General features: G+C 45.9%; 2 protein-coding genes across 9 annotated transcripts in view; one reads left to right on the forward strand and one right to left on the reverse strand.

The window, feature by feature from the left end:
* Positions 1-15,519, reverse strand: part of TPGS2 (tubulin polyglutamylase complex subunit 2) — a 28,155-nt gene extending 12,636 nt beyond the window's left edge. For all 6 annotated transcript variants that reach the window (XM_039543311.1, XM_039543317.1, XM_039543314.1 and 3 more), the window contains exons 1-2: positions 15,219-15,519; positions 5,916-5,995 (exon numbers count right to left, since the gene is read on the reverse strand). In XM_039543311.1, coding sequence (XP_039399245.1) covers positions 5,916-5,995; positions 15,219-15,291 — 153 coding nt within the window. In that variant the 5' untranslated portion in view covers positions 15,292-15,519. The remainder of the gene's footprint in view (positions 1-5,915; positions 5,996-15,218) is intronic.
* Positions 15,494-21,120, forward strand: part of KIAA1328 (KIAA1328 ortholog) — a 258,387-nt gene continuing 252,760 nt past the window's right edge. The window contains exons 1-3 of one of the 3 annotated variants that reach the window (XM_039543310.1): positions 15,494-15,704; positions 18,510-18,545; positions 20,673-20,812. In XM_039543310.1, the coding sequence (XP_039399244.1) occupies positions 15,653-15,704; positions 18,510-18,545; positions 20,673-20,812 (228 nt within the window). In that variant the 5' untranslated portion in view covers positions 15,494-15,652. The remainder of the gene's footprint in view (positions 15,705-18,509; positions 18,546-20,672; positions 20,813-21,120) is intronic. The other 2 variants (XM_039543308.1, XM_039543309.1) reach the window with 2 other exon arrangements.

The raw sequence follows: 21,120 nt of genomic DNA on the forward strand, positions 1-21,120 counted from the left end.
CATACGAACAGGATGAATACATGCGGTAGAACATAACCTTTGCAAAGATATGTAACATGGCATATGTAGCATAAAGCATATTCCAGTTATGTCCTATTTATATTCATAAGCATATTTCTATAAAACATTATGGGGTGCAACGTCACTGCCCCTTCTCCTCGAGACCCTGCCCTCCTGTTCGTCTCTGCTCCACCCCCAGCCCTTGTGAGACAGCTTGCTGCTGCGGGTGCGGATACACATAAAAGATGGCTAGCATATCGGAAGCATGTTGATTCTGGTGGATGCAGATCCACATTTTTGTATCCACGCAGGGCTCTAACTATCACGACTCTTCATATCATATTACTTCCCTGAAACAATAGACAAAACTTTTTTTCCAAACTAGAATGTATGTTACCAGTATCACCAACTGCAAACATTCCAGCATCACGAGTCAGGCCCCCAAATCATGAGATTTTTAAAGATAATGCGTTGGAGGTTCTTTTTATGTCCTTTCTGGTTTATCAAACTTTCGGGTCATGTTTTCAAGGTTTTCTCTATACTGTGAGGTGGTCCCTTCAGAGCAGGATGCTCATGGATGATGCAGTATGGGGATTGGTCCTGCTTTGAGCAGGGGGTTGGACTAGGTGACCTCCTGAGGTCCCTTCCAACCCTGATATTCTATGCTAAGCGTTATGTAGCAGAGCACTGCAAGCTGCAGGACTGTCAATCTGGTATGTTTTCAGAGCACCAAATGCTTTTTAGAAACAAAAGAAATGTTTGGATTTATGTGAAAGGAAGTTAAAAACCACAATCAAATATTTAGTACTGAAAGCCCATAAAACAAAGATAAATACTCCGATACCCTGTATTTATCTAACCTAAAGCAAATGCAGCCACTCCTTTGCTACACTCATTTTGTGCAGTTTCCCCATCTCCACACCAGTCCATGCCATCCATGGGCTCTGAGGTGGGGCTGGGGATGAAGAATTTGGGGTATAGGAGGGTGTTCTGGGCTGGCACCGAGGGGTTTAGAGGGCGGGAAGGGGATCAGGGCTGGGGAAGGGGGTTGGGATGCAGAAAGGGGTGCAGGTTCCAGCTAGGGGTGCGGACTCTGGAGTGGGGCTGGAGATGAGAGGTTTGGGGTGCAGGAGGGTGCTTCAGGCTCTGAGAGGGGGGGAGGCTCAGTGGTGGTTTGAGCATTGGGGCCTGCCCAGGGTTGGTTTGTGAGTTCAATCTTGAGGCAGGGACTTAGGGAAAAGGGCAAATTGGGTCCTGCTAGTGAAGGCAGGGGGCTGGACTTGATGACCTTTCAAGGTCCCTTCCAGCTCTAGGAGATTGGTATATCTCCTATAAAAGAAAAAAGGCTGGGATTGAGGGGTTCGGAGGGTGGGAGGGGGATTCAGGGCTGGGGCAGGGGGTTGGGGAGAGGCTATGGGGTGTAGGCTCCGGGTGGTGCTTATCTCAAGCGGTTCCTGGAAGCAGTGGCATGTCCCTTCTCTGGTTCCTACATGGAGGTGCGGCGAGGTGGCCCTGCACACTGCCCCATCTGCAGACACCGCCCCTGCAGCTCCCATTGGAGTGCCAGAGGGGGCCATTAGAGCAGGACCATTGGAGCACATAGGAGCTGGAGGGGGACAATGCCACGGCTTCCAGCAGCTGCATGGAGTGGCCCCTCACTCTGCTTCCTGGCTGGAGCAGGGCCATGCGGCTGCTTCCGCAAGCCGCGTGGAGCGGCCCCTGACTCTGTTCTCCAGCTGGAGTGCCGGAGCGGGGCAAGCCCCGCTTTCCAGTGGGAGTTCGAGGGCCGGCTTAAAATGGCTAGCGGGCGGGATCCGGCCCACGGGCCGTAGTTTGCCCACCCCTGTTCTAGAAGAATACTAAACTTGAAATGCTTTAAATTCTCCAAATGCCTGTAATAAATGTGCCCTTGTTTTGCAGACTGTTTTCAAAGCTAAATATTTGTAATTTCACATCGCAGCCTTCAGGAGTTCTAACTTCATAACTCTAGTTGCAAGGGCAAGGACTTGGATTAAAACAACGAAGGAGGCTGGATGTCTGGAGATGATTGATGTGCTACAAAGCCCCACCAGAATACAAGTATTTACATGCCACATTCCATCGATTTAAAAAACCTGTTTAATCATTTAATCTTGTTTTTCTATTAATAAACTTTTACACGTGAACAGCTCCATTGACTTCAGTGGAATTACTCTCCCGAGAGAGACAAGAATCAGGACTCTAGTGATGAATGGTCTATTCATGGAAGGAGATAAGAGGTTTCTGGATAGACCTGCTGCCTTGAGCCCTCCTCTTCCAGGAGGACATATCAATTGGCATCACTGTTTCCAGTCACATTCTCTCTCTTTTTACCTTCATTTTAGGAACTTCCTCAGCTAACACCCTTTCATTGCCTTCTCCAGAGGATGGGTCTGAAGACAAGTTGCTATGCCAGAGCAGAACGTGGTCCCATTTGGGATCTTGGATATCGTCCAATGTTTTCCATGAGGGTGGGAGAAGGCTGGCTGATCTGTCAAGTTACCTTCAGTCACAAGGGTTTGTGATTTTAAACAGCTGTCTTCTTAGAGCAGAGATCAGATAAACCCAAATGATATGCCTGAAACTGCTTACCCTCAGCCCCTTCAACCAGCTGCATGCACCCTGCTCATCTGGTGCTTTCCAGAGTTGCACTCACCAGCCTCATAAAGTTCAAAATCAAGATGCCCAATATTTGATGCGATTTTAATTTCTTTTATTGTCCATGATATCCCAAAATTACCTAGAAATAACACATTTGATGCGTGTGTCCTTCTGGGGTGGTGGGGAACTCTATCAGCTGGTAAGGTTATGTTGTCCAACATGTGTTGATTCCCACATAAAAAAGAAGATTTTACATAAGGCAGTTAACTCAAAACAATAATAGAATAGTCCCTTATTGGGAACAATCCCATAGATGTTAATAGAAATTAAATCCATAAGGTTCTACAGACACTACTCTAAACATAAAAAGGCACAGAGCTCACTGCATGTGAGACCTGAGTGAGGGGAGAAGCTGTATATAATTTTTTATGGCTCTCTAACACTGGAGATGGCCACGGGCCAATTTGTCTCTCCACATAAGTTACTACCACTTCAGGGCTGGTCTAACTCAGCTGCCGAAGGCTCCAGAACTCGTCTGGCAGCTGGGACTATCCCCAGAGCAGAGATGTTCCAGTCATGCCCTCCATGCTCTATGCAGGGGGAATTCTCAGGCGGATGTGTTTGCCGGCTTTACAACCCCTTTGCATTAGCAAAGCAGCACACATGGGTTGCAGCAGGCTTCAGTCTCAGACCCATTAAGAACAGCATTTATAAATTGCAGGGACAGAATTGTGCATCTGATTTTATCAGGAGATTATAAAACCTTATAGAAGAGAGTGCACTGGAGAACAATCCCCTTTCTTTAGGGCTTTTGACCCCAAATGCCTCTCGGAACTCCCTAAGCATGTCCTCTGCTGTGTCCCTTTCTGAGGCGCTACACACTTTCCTGTGTGCTTGTCCTGCTTTGCAGGCTGGCATGGATCTGCTGCTCTGCCTGTCCTCACCCCTCTTTGGGGCAGTCCAGAGAGAGTAGTGCTTGTGCTTCCTGGAGAGCAAGGGCTGCAATGTGCCTAGCTCTTAGGTAGGTCCCCTGGCCCTATCTTGCCCTATACCACCTCCTTCCCCATTCCCTCTTCCCCCACCCAACCTGCCTTCCCTCATTTCCACTGTCCCCCTACCCCCAGCCTTAGCTATGGAGCTATGATTGAGTGGCTCATATTCAAGGGCTTTGTTGTTTTAGTGACCTATATAACTCAAAAATACTTGACCTACTTTCTTCAAAGATTTGCAGAAAAATTTTCCTTGATGTTTAGAATACAGTTACATTTCAGGACAAACCATTTTTCTTAGCTTATGTTATAGAGGGAGTTAAAAATAGGGATTGTAAAGGAACCTTGTTACAACTTTACTATAGAGAAAATATTAATCTATGAGTCAATTGGTTCCCCTCCACTAAACTGGTACACAGTGCCACCTAGTGGTTATGGAAACACAATGAAATGTAAAAAGAATGAGGAGTACTTGTGGCACCTTAGAGACCAATACATTTGAGCATAAGCTTTCGTGGGCTAAAACCCACTTCATTGGATGATTAATACAAGGTTGATGTGGCTTCCATAAGTTAACTCATAGCTCTATCCTGGCTTTATTGGTGGGCGTAAATAAGTGAGGTCTGGTGCTACACTGTAAATGGTGACGGTGAGAGAGATTTTTCTGTAATGCTTAGGAAGAGATAGGTGGAGGGGTAGCCTACAAGGTAAATTGGGTTATTTGTATGTAGAAATTAAAGAAGTGAAATCTGCATGGATGTTACTCCCGGGAGAATTCTGCCCCATTGCGCACATGCAAAATTCACCAATTTTGTTTTTTCTCCACAGAAAATACATTCTGCTGGAGAGGCGCCGCAGTTATGCCTTTCTCCCACCAGGGGCTGCTGTGGTGCCAGAACAGAGGCAGCTGCCTCACCGGCTATAGCAGTCGGCAGCCGACAGGGAGGATGACAGGCTGCATTCCTCACAGCGCCCTGCCCTGGGGGCCAAGTGAGGAGCCATGGGGATATGGGTGGATAGATAGAGTGGGGCACATGGGGCTCCTGAGAGTGGGGGTCACATAGACTGGGATTCAGAAGGGCTAGTGGGTGGGCAGACTGGAGCGGGGGCTGAATAGGAATGGGGGTGCAGGGCCACATGAGGACACATTGGGTGCAGGAACACATAGGCCAGGGGGGTGGCAGAATACATGGGGACGGGAGTAGGGCTGTCTGAGCGGAAGTGCAGGGACACATCAGAACAGGGGCAGATGTGCCTGACTGAATGAGAGAGGCTAGGGGTCAGCCAGAGTCTGCATGGGGGAGGCTCCCCAACTCCCTAACAATCCCTTCCCCCCCTAAAAAACTGTTCCATACTTCTCCCATCCATACCCAACAGTGCTACAGGTTCACTCCCAGGCTCCTTCCCAGCAATTACTTCCCTCTCCCTCAACTCCACCGCTACCCCTGACTACCCCAAGCCTTTACACTGCTTTTGAGGGGTGTGGGAAAGATGTTTCTGAATTGTAGATTAAATGAATTATTACTTAAAATTCTGTATTAATATGCTTAGTAAGGAATCTATTTGTCAAAAAAACATTTCCTGAATCTTTGTTGTTGTCTGTATACAGGCATACCCGTAGACAGATATTTTGAAATAAATTTTGACAAATAAAGTATGCAGAATTTTCCTGAATTTTAAAATATTCTGCACATTTTAATTTGTTTGGCACAAAATTACCCTAAGAGTAGCATGTGTGCATCAGTGTTTTAGATTTTCGGTTGGAGTGGAGATATGGGAAGAGAAGGTAGGTAGTTGAGGTTGAGAAGGGAAACTGATGAGTGAGGTGTAGGTGGGGGCACTGAATGACTTGATTGTACTACAAGTCTCTCTTTAATGGCCATAAGGAGCTTGGTTTTATGTTTCATCTGAAAGACAACTTCTCAAGCAACACAGTGCCCCTAACACCATGCTGGAGCTTGGTTTCAGGGCTGATGCAGAAGAATGACAACCACCTATTGAGTCACCATCCCTACTCTCTGCAGCACTCAAGTGTCCCTTAGAGGGCTCCCATCTGAATGCATCAGCAGCCTGTTTGTCTTGCGAGATCCAACAACACTGCAATTGCAGGTTGTATGGCTGGAAGCCAGAGTACTGACCGAAAAGGAGACAGCATTGCTCCAATTTGCGTCACAAACCTCGGTCTCTCTTACCTATGGGCTGAGCTGTATGTGAAATGTGGTAGCTCTGTTCAGTATCCTGCATGCATGCATAGCCTGTTGCGTAGTCAGACCAACCCTGTTACAGTGCTGTAATGAAACTACCCACCTGCTCCCAGGAAACAATAGAGTGACGTTCAGCTGGCTCCTTTTCCACAAATGTCACCTCATTGACTCCTGGAGAAGTTTCTATAAAACAAAAAGTAGAGCATGAGCAGATGTGACACCAAGTGCTACAATCTGTCTGGTTTTGTAAGCTAAGCAGAGTCAGGCTTGATGTGAAGTTAAAGGGGAGACCTCTAACGAATACTTGGGAGTAGGTGGTGCTCTTGTGTCAGTATTGAACCAATGCTCTGGCATTAGGGGGCATGGTGCTATTGAAGATACCATCCTTTCACTGAGACACATTAAAGACAAGGATCAGCAGCTTAGAATCATAGAATCTCAGGGTTGGAAGGGACCTCAGGAGGTCATCTAGTCCAACCCCCTGCTCAAAGCAGGGCCAAACCCAACTAAATCATCCCAGCCAGGGCTTTGTCAAGCCTGACCTTAAAAACCTCTAAGGAAGGAGATTCCACTACCTCCCTAGGTAACCCATTCCAGTTCTTCACCACCCTACTAGTTAAAATGTTTTTCCTAATATACAACCTAAACCTCCACCTCTTCAACTTGAGACCATTACTCCTTGTTCTGTCATCTTCTACCACTGAGAACAGTCTAGATCCATCCTCTTTGGAACCCCCTTTCAGGTAGTTGAAAGCAGCTATCAAATCCCCCCTCATTCTTCTCTTCTGCAGACTAAACAATCCCAGTTCCCTCAGCCTCTCCTCATAAGTCATGTGCTCCAGCCCCCTAATCATTTTTGTTGCCCTCCGCTGGACTCTCTCCAATTTATCCACATCCTTCTTGTAGTGTGGGGCCCAAAACTGGACACAGTACTCCAAATGAGGCCTCACCAGTGCTGAGTAGAGAGGAATGATCACATCCCTTGATCTGCTGGAAATGCCCCTACTTATACAACCCAAAATGCCATTAGCCTTCTTGGCAACAAGGGCACACTGTTGACTCATATTCAGCTTTTCGTCCACCGTAACCCCTAGGTCCTTTTCTGCAGAACTGCTACCCAGCCATTCGGTCCCTAGTCTGTAGCAGTGCATGGGATTCTTCCGTCCTAAGTGCAGGACTCTGCACTTGTCCTTGTTGAACCTCATCATATTTCTTTTGGCCCAATCCTCTAATTTGTCTAGGTCCCTCTGTATCCTAGCCCTACCCTCCAGCGTATCAACCACTCCTCCCAGTTTAGTGTCATCTGCAAACTTGCTAAGGGTGCAGTCCACACCATCCTCCAGATCGTTAATGAAGATATTGAACAAAACCGGCCCCAGCACCGACCCTTAGGGCACTCCACTTGATACCGGCTGCCAACTAGACATGAAACCATTGATCACTAGCTTGATTCAAAGGATCCCATGGAAATTTCCATAAAAACAGAGGTTTAGCTCTGGTGTCCTGGCCAAACTCTCAAAGTCAGGTAATTACATTTTGCCTCTCTAAATGTGCCCTGTAGTTTTAGTTGGAGAAAGTATTTTTTGCTTGACTTGAGATGTTGTGCAGTGCTGCCATGTGTTAAAATTGCCATGTTCCACTTCAGAGGTGGATGCACTTCAGTGGTTAAGTGATTCAGGGGCTGCTAACAGTGAGTTTTGAGAGGGAATTGGAAGGGGGGGTGGGTGAGGTACACTTGCCAGTCTTTAAAACCTTTAAACTTAATTATAATAAAAACTTCTTGACATAAACAAAACCCCTATAATTAACCTAGGTAACTGTAGGAGAGAATGCAGGCAGAAGCCCAGCAGCAGAGTGGGGGCTATCCTGTTTATTACGCTCCGTGTTGCATGTATGATTACTTGCCCTGTGGACGTATGGCATGTGTGTGCATTCGGTGCAAGGAGCTCCTGGCCCTCAGAGACCACGTACGGGCTTTGGAGGCCAGGGTGGTGGAACTGGAGGGACTAAGAGATGCAGAGAGGTATGTTGATGAGGCTTTCCGGGACACTGTAGAATTGTCCCACCTCCGGTCAGACAGCCCCTGCGCTGTTGAGGAGGATGAAAGGCCCAGGGAAGCAGAGCAGTCAATGGGAGCAGAGGGAAACCTTCCCATAGTTGGGACCCTCCTTCCAGATGGTGCTGGGGTTGCCTCTCGCACTGAGGTTACCTCTCTGGGGGAGGGAACTCCAGTTGCTAGGAAAAGGCAGGTGTTAGTAATGGGAGATTCGATCATTAGAAACGTAGATAGCTGGGTTTGTGATGACCGGGAGAACCGTATGGTGACTTGCCTGCCTGCTGTGAAGGTTGTAGATCTCTTGAGGCATCTAGAAGACTTATGTGTAGTGCTGGGGAGGAGCCGGTGGTCGTGGTACATGTAGCTACCAATGACATAGGGAAGGGTAGGACAGATGTCTTGGAGGCCAAATTTAGGCTGCTAGGGAAGAGGCTGAAATCCAGGACCTCTATGGTGGTATTCTCAGGAATGCTCCCAGTTCCACGCGCAGGGCCAGGTAGGCAGGCAGAGCTTCAGAGTCTCGATGCATGGATGAGATGATGGTGTAGAGAGGAGGGGTTTAGATTTAATAGGAACTGGGGAAAATTTTGGGATAGGGGAAGCCTATACAGAAAAATGGGCTCCACCTAAACCAAAGTGGATCCAGACTGCTGGCACTTAACATTAAAAAGGTTGCAGAGCAGTTTTTAAACTAGGAGATGGGGGAAAGCCGACTGCTGCAGAGGAGCACGTGGATCGGACAGAGACTTCTCTTAGGGGAGAGTCTATTGATGGAGATTCTCTAGGTTTTAGTCAGGACGAGAGGATAGAGGAGGATAAAATATGGGCCAGATCAGATGAGACACATTCACATAAAAAAAGAATCTGACATGTCAGAAAAGGGCAGACAAATAAACAGAGACAAGTTTTTTAAGTGCTTGTACACAAATGCTAGAAGTCTAAATAATAATACGGGTGAACTAGAGTGCCTCGAGTTAGAGGAGGATATTGATATAATAGGCATCACAGAAACCTGGTGGAGTGAGGACAATCAATGGGACACAATCATTCCGGGGTACAAAATATATTGGAAGGACAGAACAGCTCGTGTGTGTGGGGCAGAGGGGATTAGTGGCACTATATGTGAAAGAAAATGTAGAATCAAATGAAGTAAAAAATCTTAAATGAATCCACATGTTCGATAGAATCTCTATGGATAGTAATTTCATGCTCTAATAAGAATATAACAGTAGGGAACTATTATCGACCACCTGACCAGGACAGTGATAGTGAAGATGAAATGTTAAGGGAAATTAGAGAGGCTATCAAAATAAAGAACTCAATAATAGCGGGGGATTTCAATTATCCCCATATATACATGTCACCTCAGGATGAAATGGCAGAGACAAAATTTCTTGATACTTTAAATGACTGCTTCCTGGAGCAGCTGGTACGGGAACCCACAAGGGGAGAGGCAATTCTCGATTTAGTCCTGAGTGGAGCGCAGGATCTGGTCCAAGAGGAAACTATAACAGGACCGCTTGGAAATAGTGACCATAATATAACAACATTTAACATTTCTGTGGTGGGAAGAACACCTCAGCAGCCCAACACTGTGGCATTTAATTTCAGAAAGGGGAACTATGCAAAAATGAGCTGCATGGACACTTTTCAAAGACACCATAATAGAGGCCCAACTTAAATGTATACCCCACATTAAAAAACACAGTAAAAGAACTAAGAAAGAGCCATCGTGGCTTAACAGCCATGTAAAAGAAGCATTGAGAGATAAAAAGGCATCTTTTAAAAAGTGAAAGTTTTCACCTAGTACTCACCTAATGAGGTGAATAGAAAGGAACTAAACACTGACAAATTAAGTGTAAAAATGTAGTAAGAAATACCAAAAAGGAGGTTGAAGAACAGCTAGCCAAAAACTCAAAAGGTAATAACAAAATGTTTTTTAAGTACATCAGAAAAACCAGTGGGGCCCCTGGATGTTTGAGATACAAAAGGCGCACTTAAAGATGATAAAGTTATTGCAGAGAAACTAAATGAATTCTTCGCTTCGGTCTTCATGGCTGAGGACGTTAGGGAGATTCCCAAACCCGAGTCGTCCTTTGTAGGTGACAAATCTGAGGAATTGTCACAGATTGAAGTGTCACTGGAGGAGTTTTTCCCCAGTACTGAGCGTTTTGTTCTAACACAGGGGTGGGCAAACTTTTTGGCCCAAGGGCCACATTGGGGAATAGAAATTGTATGGCGGGCCATGAGTGCTCACACAATTGGGGTTGGGGTGTAGGCTCTGGAGTGGGGCTGGGAATAAGAGGTTTGGGGTGTAGGAGGGTGCTCCAAGCTGGGATCGAGGGGTTTGGAGAGTGGGAGGGGGGATCAGGGCTGGGGAAGGGGGTTGGGGTATGGGGAGAGGCTCAGAGGGTGCAGGCACCGCGCGGGGCTTACCTCAAATGGCTCCCAGAAGCAGTGGCATGTCCCTTCTCCAGCTCCTACATGGGAGCGTGGCCAGGCAGCTCTGCATGCTGTCCCATCTTCAGGCACCAGAGCGCATAGGAGCTGGAGCGGGGCCATGCCGCAACTTCTGGGAGCTGCGTAGTGCGGCCCCTGACCCTGTGCTCTGTCTGGAGCGGGGCTGAGCTGTGTGGTGCAGCCCCCGACCCTGCCGTTGAGCTGCGTGGTGCGGCCCCAACCCAGCCCCCCGGCTGGAGCACCACTGAGCCGCGTGGTGCGGCCCCAACCCAGCGCCCCAGCTGGAGCGCCGCTGAGCCGCATGGTGTGGCTTGTGGGCCGGCTTAAAATGGCTCATGGGCTGGATCTGGCCTGCGGCCCATAGTTTGCCCACCCTTATTCTAACAGGTGGGTCACCCAGAGTTTTTCTATCACTTTGACAGTGGCAGTCAATATAAGGAAGTTTGACTTCTGTTCAGAGTTGCTAGTCAGAAGAGTTTGTGCTACATTACCTGATGCTTTCAAGGACAACATATATACAGCAATAACTCTAATCTGAAGTGGTATATTCCAGATTCATGGATATATCCTGGACATAAACATTAGCTGTATGAAAAAAGATAAGGAGACTGACTATGGACCTAATCCTGAGGGCTTTTTTTGTTGAGGGGTTACATTTTTTGGGGGTGTTTGCACCATTGAAGTTCATCCCCTCTGGCCAGCGCAGGGCGCTGCCTTCAGAAGACTTTCTGCCCCTTTGCCCAGTTTCATTTCAAATAGTCGTGTGTGTGTGTGTGTGAAGTTAGTTCTTGCTAGACTATATGTCCTCTAAATGGGGATTCTATCCTGCATTTGAAGGGGTGATAATGTAGAACCTATGATCTGACAAGCCTTTTCCATCTAAGTTCTGCATGTCTTATAACAAGTTCACAGATCATATGAATGGAATAATTGTTATTTCTATGATCAAAGAAAACAGCGGGGGCATTTAATTCATCTTGCACAAAGGCTCAACTGGGATGGTGGAAGATTCAATGTTGTATCAGTCACAGGAAGATGTAAAGTGATGAATGAACTGCAAGTTCTAAAGGAGTCTGTACCAAATCCAAGAGCAAAAGGAAAAGAAACTGTATCTTAAAAACATGAATGTTATATTTAAAACTATCCTATGGGTAAATTGAAAATCATACTTAACAGATAAGTATGGATGGGAGCAACATTAAACATGGAGAAGAAAAAAAAATCTGCCATGGACACCTTCTTGGAATCCAGATGGAAGAAATCAAGAGGCCTATCACGTTAGGCTAATGATATGGATAAAGCTGAACAAATCCAGGAGGGAAGTCTCTCAAATATTCTGAATCAGGATCACAATTATCTCTTCCATTTATTTCGCACCTTTCACCTGGAAGGTTCCCAAACCACTCTACAAACTTTATAAGAGAGACCTGATCTAATGGTCTGAACACAAGGTTGGGAGTTGGGAACTCCCATACTATAAATTACAATTCTTGCTCTGTTACTGATTTCCCCCCTCTAGCCTTTGTCAAGTCTCAAGTTCTCAGTAAAGTGGGGTGAATAATGAAGTTCTTTCCTCATGGGGTGTTGTAGGTATTCAAGTGTGGTTCGGCGCTGAAAAGTGACTGTAAAAACCACATCGGGGTTCCATGTTTTCTGTATTTTCAAATCAAGAGCGTTTAGTTTACAAGCAAGAAAATGGACAGTTTTGTTAGAAAGAACCTAACTGCCATCCCTGAAAATGCTTTGGAGAATGAATCAATGGTGTTTCCTTCCAGAGTGTCATCACCAGGTATATAGTTTCTGCAGGCTACAGTAGGCCCTGAGTGACAGGTGTGAAACCCCACTGTCCTCAAATTATAACCCCTGTAATACCTGCGAAAACTCATAGTCTTCAGCAGGTTTCAACAGAGGTTGGAGCTTCGTATACAATTCTGCACAGGAGACACAAAAAGGAAGAGAATTTGTAAAATGGGGACCACAGCATTTATCTGTGTAAGCTCCCCCAGACAGTATGTGCAACAGCTTTAAAATGGGCATGCCTGGTTTTAAGGAAATACAACCATCTTCCACACAATAAAAATGTTCCACTAACTCAGTGGCTCTCAAACTTTTTTTTTTTTTACTAGTGACCCCTTTCACACAGTAAGCCTCTGAGTGCGACCCCCTCCCATAAATATATAAAAAAGTGTTTTTAATTTAACACCATTATAACTGCTGGAGGCAAAGCGGGGTTAGGGTGGAGGTTGACAGCTTGCAACCCCCGATGTAATAAGCTCATGACCCCCTGAGGGGTCCCGACCCCCAGTCTGAGAACTCCTGCACTACCTCAACAGAAGTAAAAAGGCTCATCGCTGCTCTTGTGCCATTTTATGCAGAATAATGATCTGTGACTTTTATGAGCCCTTCAGAGGGAGAAGGCAAACTAAAAGAACAAGACACTTTGTATTGGTCTGAGCCCCTGAATAAGGCATCTTCAGAATTCAAGTATCCTTTGTTACCTGAAGGTTGGCTACAAAAAGTATATAACACAAACTCCCTACAGGGAAAAAAAAATAGGCTCGCCTTGTTAAATTGTTGCAATTTTAGTGTTCAGCAAAGGAACCACATTAAAATCTTGAAAGTGTGGAAAAAGTAGCACCACACTGCTTATGACAACCCAAATCCCAGACAAGTACAAAGAGAGGAGGGGAGGATCTATTCCCTAGAACTAGGAATCACTTTCAGAGTGAAAGAACCAGATGGTTTAGAGGTGGGGTAGAGAAGCCTCTGCTGGGATCAAGGGTCCCATTGCAGCCAGAATCCCCACAACAATCCCCTGTGCATCCAGATCCCACCCGCACCCGGATCCTCCACTGAGCTGTCCGCACCCAGATTGCCCCACACAGAACTCTCTCAACCCACACCCACCTCCCCCCACACTAGGCCCCCTGGGATCCTGCCTTTCTGAGCCTGCCTGCCCATACCTGGTGCACTTGGCACGGAGGGGCAAGGCCCGGGGGTATTTCTAGGACAGGCCCGGTCCTTGCGCTGTGTCAGGGTTGTGTGCAGCCTCATTGCTGAATCTGTGTCCGGGGGGAGTGAAAGGGGGAGAGGGGGAGCTGCACAGGGATCTCCCACCTCTGTGCAGCCAGTGGCCCATGCTCCCCACTGCCAGGCTGGAACCTCCACATTTATTTGAGAAATAAAATTTGCAGAATTTTAAAATATTGTGCATGGAATTTTTACATTTTTGGTGCAGAATCCCTTCACAACTAATTGGATTTGGTCACCAATTAGACATGATGTGATGTGACAAGGAAAAATTTCTGGAGGCGTTAGTATACTAGACAGCTGCCGAGAGTTACCACAACAATTACTCATCAGAGATACATGTCAGAATCATGTATATCTCATGTGAGAAAGAAAGTTAAGGAAAAAAACCAACCCCTCTAAGCTCAGTTCCGTGCACTGTGTTCAGTACTGCTAACCCTAAGCTTTCAAAAACTGACATTTTAAACCAATCATATTTTTTTTTAAAAATCAGTTCCTTTTTCTTTGCCTTCTGGTTTCTAGTTTCTTCCTGTGCACCGTGTGTTGTAGGTCCAGTTAGTCAGCTGGGACTGTCTCTGCTGGGGGTACTTGTAGCTCACCCAAAGCTACATTTCAGGGGGAGGGACAAATACAGCTCCCTGACTGGACCTCTCATACAGTACCATGGCTCTGCCCAGACATGGAATTCATAGAGTCTACAGCCAGTGGAGGACTTCACTGAATTAATTCCTATTTGAACTAGAGCATAGCTTTTAGAAAACCCAATCTTGATTTAAAGATTTCCACTGATGGATAGTCTATTAGAAGCCCAGTAAATGATTCCAGTGGTTAGTTACTCTTACTGCTAAAAGTTTACACTTTGTTTCCAGTCTGCATTTGTCTAGCTTGGACTTCCAGTCATTGGATCATGTTACACCTTCCTTTGCTAGACTAAATATCTGTTATCAAATATGTCTTCCCCACACAGGTTCTTATAAACTGTGATCAAGCCACCCCTTAAAGAGAAGGTTAAGCTAAATAGGTGGACCTCTTTGAGTCTCTCGCTATAAGGCCGGTTTTCCAATCCGTGAATCATTCTCACGGCTCTTCTCTGACCCCTCTCCAATTTATCAACATCCCTTCTTGAATTGTGGGCATCAGAACTGGACACGGTATTGCAGCAGCGGTAGAATAACTCCTCTACTCCACGTTGAGATCCCCCTCTTTGTTCATCCTAGGATGACATTAGCTTTTTTTGGCCACAGCCTGGCACTGGGAGTTAAGGGGATTTAGTGCTCGGCTGCTCTGCTTGCATCCGAAGAAGTGGGTATTCACCCACGAAAGCTCATGCTGCAAAACGTCTGTTAGTCTATAAGGTGCCACAGGACTCTTTGCTGCTTCTACAGAACCAGACTAACAGGGCTACCCCTCTGATACTTAACATGAGGTGTGTAAGTCAGTGGGAGCTCTTAGGGGCAGGACCCATCTGTTGCTGTGTGTCATAGAATCACAGACTATCAGGGTTGGAAGGGACCTCAGGAGGTATCTAGTCCAGCCCCCTGCTCACAGCAGGGCCAATCCCCAGGCAGATTTTTGCCCCAGTTCCCTACGTGGCCCCCTCAAGGATTGACCTCACAACCCTGGGGTTAGCAGCCAATGCTCAAACCACGGAGCTGTCCCTCCCCCAGGGCCCCAGCGGGGTTTTGCCTCTGACCCCAATAATACGAGGCTGTGGGCATCGTGGCTGGCAGGCGCCATGGAGCTCGTAGGCAGCCTGAGTCCCACCACCAGCCCCCAAACACCATGGCAGCCCGGCCGCCGTTTCCATGCCAACGCGGCGACCCAGGGCAGCGCTAGGCCCTCGGCCGGTCCCCCACTCACCTAATATCCGGATGACCCCCAGGGTGAGCCTGTCCAGAGAGGGCTTGAGGCTGCTGTAGGGCTTGTCCTCCATCCTCAGCACGCCCCTAGGCAGAGAGAGGGGAATGAAGCTGAATTTGTCCCCGCTCGCGCCCTGTACCGGAGGCTGCGCAGCGAGGAACTCTGGGAGCTGTAGTTTCCTTCCTAGGGGACGATCGGGCCGTTGGGAGCGGTGCCTCCTGGGATTTGGAGTTCGCTGAGAGCGGCTTTCCCTGGGCCGGAACGTAGGGAGAAATACAGCTCCCAGAATGCGCCGCTCTTCCGGGTAACCGCACAGCCCCTCCCGTGGCTTGGCTTCGCTCGGCTGTAGCAGGACCAAGCTGGGGTCGGCGAGCCAATGGGCTGCGAGCGCTGGGGGGTGGCGGGGGTACTCTGGGAGTGGCGGTTGTTTCAAGATGGCGGATGTGGCCGCTGGGCCCGGAGGAGCCGTTTACTGGAGCAGGGACAGTATCCTTCGCGGAGCGCTGAGGCGGCAGCGGGCGGGGGCAGAGCAGAGGCCGGGCGGGGCCGAGCCTGTAGGAGACTTGGGTGTTGGGGCTGAGCCTGCGCCTGTAGGAGACAGGAGTGTTGGGGGCGGGGCTGAACCTGTAGGAGACTTGGGTGTTGGGGAGCTGGTGGGGGGGCTGAGCCAGTTGGAGACTTGGGTGTTGGGGCTGAGCCTGTACCTGTAGGAGACAGGGGTGTTGGGGGGGGGCTAAGCCTGTAGGAGATGGGGTGTTGGGGGGTGGGGCTGAGTCTGTACCTGTAGGAGACAGGGGTGTTGGGGGCTAAGCCTGTAGGAGATGAGGTGTTGGGGGGTGGGGCTGAGTCTGTACCTGTAGGAGACAGGGGTGTTGGGAGGGGGGAGAAACTGAGCCTGGAGGAGACATGGGGGCTGGGGGCTCAACCTGTAGGATGGTCCAGTGGTTAGGGCATTAGATTGTGGGAGACCTGGATTTGATTCCCTGCTCTGCCACAAACATCCCAGGTAGCTGTGGATAAGTTACTTAAGCTCTCTGTGTCTCAGTTCCCTGGGTGTAAAATGGGGATAACACTAGTGTGTGTGTGTGGATAAATACATTCGAGATTGTGAGGTGCTCAGCTACTATGGTGATGAGGGCCATTTAAGTACCTGAGGAAGGAGACATAGAGGCTGAGGTCCCTCTGCACATGGGGAGGTGCACACAGATTGTGTATGTTTGTGTGTAAAGACCCTGGGGTTGTTTCATCTCATGGGGATGAAATATAGGGATCAGCCTGGGCTGGGAAGAGTGTCTTGTCCCAGCCTGTCATATGTATGGATGGAGTTGGAGGAGTATCTCAGCCCATCTTGGCAGTGGGGTTGGGCACGTGTGTACATGGTTGTGCGCTATCTCAGTGGGAGTTGATATGAACTGTTCTGAACTGTTGATATGAACCAGGGACATTTGGTAGGGAACACACAGACTGGGAGGTGTCTCAGCTTGGAAGGGTGCTCCTGCTCTGTAATACAGTGAATGGCCCTTGCAGGTGGTTTTGTTGGCTCATGCACCATACCTAGTGCCACAGCACTGCTGTTTTATGGAAATGTTGGTTGTTGCCGTGACATTGTTATTTTAGTCTAAGCTTTGCATGGTGGGGGAAAAAGTTGTCCAATGAGCATCTTGATCCCAGCCGAGGCTTCTTGGATCAAGATGGTACATAAGGACAGCGACTTCTTGTCTCCCCTGCGGGCCACTGCATTCAGCATGTGCAATTAGCTACATTTTTCACAGCTCTCGGCGAGTTGCAAGTGTCACTGTTTATCTGGGCGGAGTTTATACGGTGGTGTTGTAGCTGTGTCAGTCCCAGGATATTAGACAGACAAGGTGGGTGAGGTAACATCATTTATTGGACCAACTTCTGTTGATGAGAGAGACAAGCTTTCGAGGGACACAGAGCTCTTCCTCAGGGCTGGGAATGAGAACGATGGTTTGTAAATATTGCCCTGCAGTATTTGAGACCCAAACATTGCGGACAAAGAACATGAAAGTGAGACAATTGAGGAACTGATGTAATTGAGTTTCATTGTCCATGACAAGAAAAATGGGAAAAAGTAAACAGCGTAAATAGTGATGCAAGTTGGACTCCTGCAATTCTTTAAATCAAAGGTGTGCTTAATAATTTATTTTGCAAACAAACATCTTTACCTCTGCTTACTGACACTGTCTCTTTAAAGAGACAAGGTGGGTGAGGTAATGTCTTTATTGGTCTAACCTCTGTTGGTGAGAAACAAGGTTACATGTGACCTGAAGAAGAGCGCTGTGTAAACTCAAAAGCTTGTCTCTCTCACCAACAGAAGTTGGTCTAATGAAAGCTGTTACCTCACCCACCTTGTCTCTTTAATATCCTGGAACTGATACTGCTACAACAAAACTGCATACTGTCTCTTTAAAGAAGAGACTCTAAAGGCCACACCCTGCTCTGGATTCTGCTTTTTTTTGTGCTCTTATCTTTAGACTAATTTATGAGAGGCAGGGATTTTGGCTCTGTAGGCACTACTGTAATACAAATAATATGTTGCCCAGTTCCAGGTGCTTTTGAGGGCTAGATATAGTAAATTGTATTTATGATTGTGACAACCAGTTATTTGAACATTTCTGAAATAGCTTTCTTCACAAATAACTGCCTGAAACCAAATCTAAATCTCCTGCGTAAACAAATACATGAAAAGTCCCTAGACATTCAACTCTCATCTATCCTTTGAGGAAAGATCAGCTGAGAATGACCAACTTCCTTTTAAATCTTTGTTTCCTTTTAGCTTAATGGTCTTGTCATATACCTTGTGCACTGTGTAGTCTGTTGTGGTATGTGGTTCAGTGTCAGTGTGACTACATACATAAGTCTCAGCAATTTGCCTTCCCTGTCTGTCCCAAGAGATTCCTTATATAATGTTAGCTTTAGTCTAGTTCAAATAAATATTGTGTTGCTTCATTACCTTAATACTTGGAGTTGCAACTGGGGCTGGTCCTGTGAATCTTTTGTAAAGATGACCTCTGAGATGATCTTTAGATGAAAGCTAGTACATACAGAGTGCATATGTTAGTAAGTGTCTTCTTTTGAAGTTGGCATTCATGTTTTGTTCTGGTCAAGTTTGTCCTGTAATAGATGCTTTCTAAATGGTGGAGACCCATAAAAGGCCAATAATTTTTTTGCAAATCACAGATTTAAAGGCGCATTTTCATATTTCTTTTTGTATATCTCAGCTTGGATTTTTTTCTCTGATTTGTTTTCCTTTAATGAAATTGCATACAGTTTCTGATGAAGAACAGCCAGTGGTGTATGTGCCAGGTATGATTTCCTAATAATTGTAAATGACACTTTGTCAAGTGAAACATTGCTGTGATTTTTCAGTTTTGTATTTTTCAGTTGCACATGAGACATAGAACCTGCCTGTGTTGGGACATAAAGGATTATAGTAGAGGATCTATGGCTCACTGATTATAAAAGTATACAGTAGAAGATGAATTGTTTTAGGGACTCATTCCGATGTATTCGTACGGCACAGTTCTGTCTAACCTGGTGTAGGCTGAATCTTAATTGTGTCTCTGTTAAAGGCTTGAACATCTCTAAATGCTTGAACATCTCTTAGCGAGTTTTGGGGCAAGATGAATTAAATGCAGATCGATCCAGTCTATAATAAAAGATGGAACTGTTGTACATTTAGTTTAGATGACGGTATTAATTGTCCCAGAATTTATAATCATATTAACTGTTTTCAAACAGAGAGCCTTAAAACAGGTATAACAAGGTTGTGTCTTTGCCTGATCCTAAAATGTATGCATGTAACACATAACATGAGCAAGGTGTGTGTGTGTTTACGGAATTGGGCTGCAAACTGCATTGAGAAACCATGTGATCGAGGTTTGGACCAGCACAGTTGACATTATTTTTTTTTTTAATAAAACTCTGGTTATGCAAGGTAGAGGGCCTATGTTACAGCGGAATTAAAACATGGCTGAATGTGATTGTAGCTAGTATGGCTCAAGCCCAGGTGATGGCAGGGCCTAACAGTCTGTGACCTGGAAAGGAAAGTTTATGATTTTAGGATAACTTTCTGGATTTACAGCAGAAATAGTTCATAATGCAGACCAAAAAAAAAATCAGACAACTTTAGGAACTCTGCCCCCTCTAAATGGGGGTGAGGAGTGGGATGGGAGAGAGGGATTAACTTTTGAAATCTCCATCCAAAAAATAAATGTACCAAGTTTGCTAATATAAGTGAGAAATATTTAAAACTGCCTGGTACCTCTAAACAGTGATAAAAATTTGGTTCTTAGGCTTCTAAAGACCAAAGACCTGAGTCATCAGAGCTTACTACATAGCTACTGGCAGTGGAGCTGAACTAATGTTAGCAATAGTGAAAATCTCTATAGTGTTCACACAGTAGTCAGGGTGCTAACCTAAGACTTGGGAGGCCTGGGTTGAGTTCCTTGTTCTGCAACAGACTTCCTTTGTGGCCCTGGGCAAGTCATTTAGCCTCTCTGTGCCTTGCTTCTCTTTCTTTCAGGTAGGGTTAATGGCACTTCCCTACCTCTCAGGGGTATTGTGAGGATAAATACATTAAAGATTGTGAAGCATTTTGAGATGTACTGATGAAAAGCTCCCAGATAAGAACCAGGTATTGTGGTTACCCATAAGTTTGACATGAGGAACAAACATCATTAATCTTGGGCAAAAATATACAGCAACAATATATATGTAGGCTTGGCAGAATTCTTTTTTTTAATAATTTCGATGGATAATATCACTTTTTTTATTTTTAAGCATTTTTAGATTTTTATTGATAAATTTTCAGAGTTGTGAGTAATTATGGAGGGGTCAGACACTACTTAATGACAGATGCTGAGATTTGAAAAGTTAGTTTTATAATTGTTAAAACACCAATTGTCAACATCACATATAAAATATACAAAGTAAATACCCTAAATCGAACTCTGAGTTTTCAAGCAGCATTTTTTTTACTTTGCCTCTGTACGTTTTTATCATTGTCAATGGAAAGATTTTTTCATTTGTGTGTGTGTGTGTACAGTGAAATTGACATTTACCAATTAAAAAATGGAATGCTTCCAAGACTAAATATCTGTAAAATGTGAAACATTAAAATATGTCATGTGAGCGGTGGTGACATTAGCCTTATTTATGATGCCTAGTTATTCCTTATTTACGGTGTTATTACAGAAGGACCTTTGGTTTGTGCAGTCATAGGACAGAACTAGCAGGTGTGTCCAAGTACATAGGTTATTTTGGGAGCATTTGCAGAGTTTATTTGGAAGTGTATGTGATAGGCTCTAGCCAGTGCTATCCATCTCTCCTTAGGCTCATTCCATATTCAACTAAATATTTTGTGTGTGTGTGTGCGTGTGTAAGAGCAAACTAAGAATCTCTTCTCAACGTCTGTTTGTCTTCCTCCTATAGGAATTTCTGCCGAAGGAAATTTAAGAACAAGACATGTGGTAAAGGGTCGAAAAAGCGAAGCTAAGCTTAAGGTCCCTGGAGCTGCTCCTTCTGCTTCCATGGATCCATTAAAAAGCACAGGAGACCCAGCAGGGCAGCAGGTCAGCAAGCATGAACTTTTCTTATTCTGAAGAGTTCAGACAAACATCTACAACTTTTTCTACTAATCATTACGTATCACTGATTTTTACACCACTGCAAACTTGCGTGATGGCTAGCAGGCAGCAATAGTGATGAAGTCCCTTTTGAGAGGGGCCTGCAGTCTAAAGACAGGGCAAAGACTAAAACTGATGACTGATATGAATGGTGTGCAAGTTGGACTGTGTTAAACATGTATTGTTATTCCCATGCAGTTCTATGTACAGTAGATCTTTGGTTAGCTATGAAATAAGCTACAAAGCACCCGAAG

Source organism: Mauremys reevesii, linkage group 6 (genome assembly GCF_016161935.1).
Source record: "Mauremys reevesii isolate NIE-2019 linkage group 6, ASM1616193v1, whole genome shotgun sequence".
NCBI lineage: Eukaryota > Metazoa > Chordata > Testudines > Geoemydidae > Mauremys > Mauremys reevesii.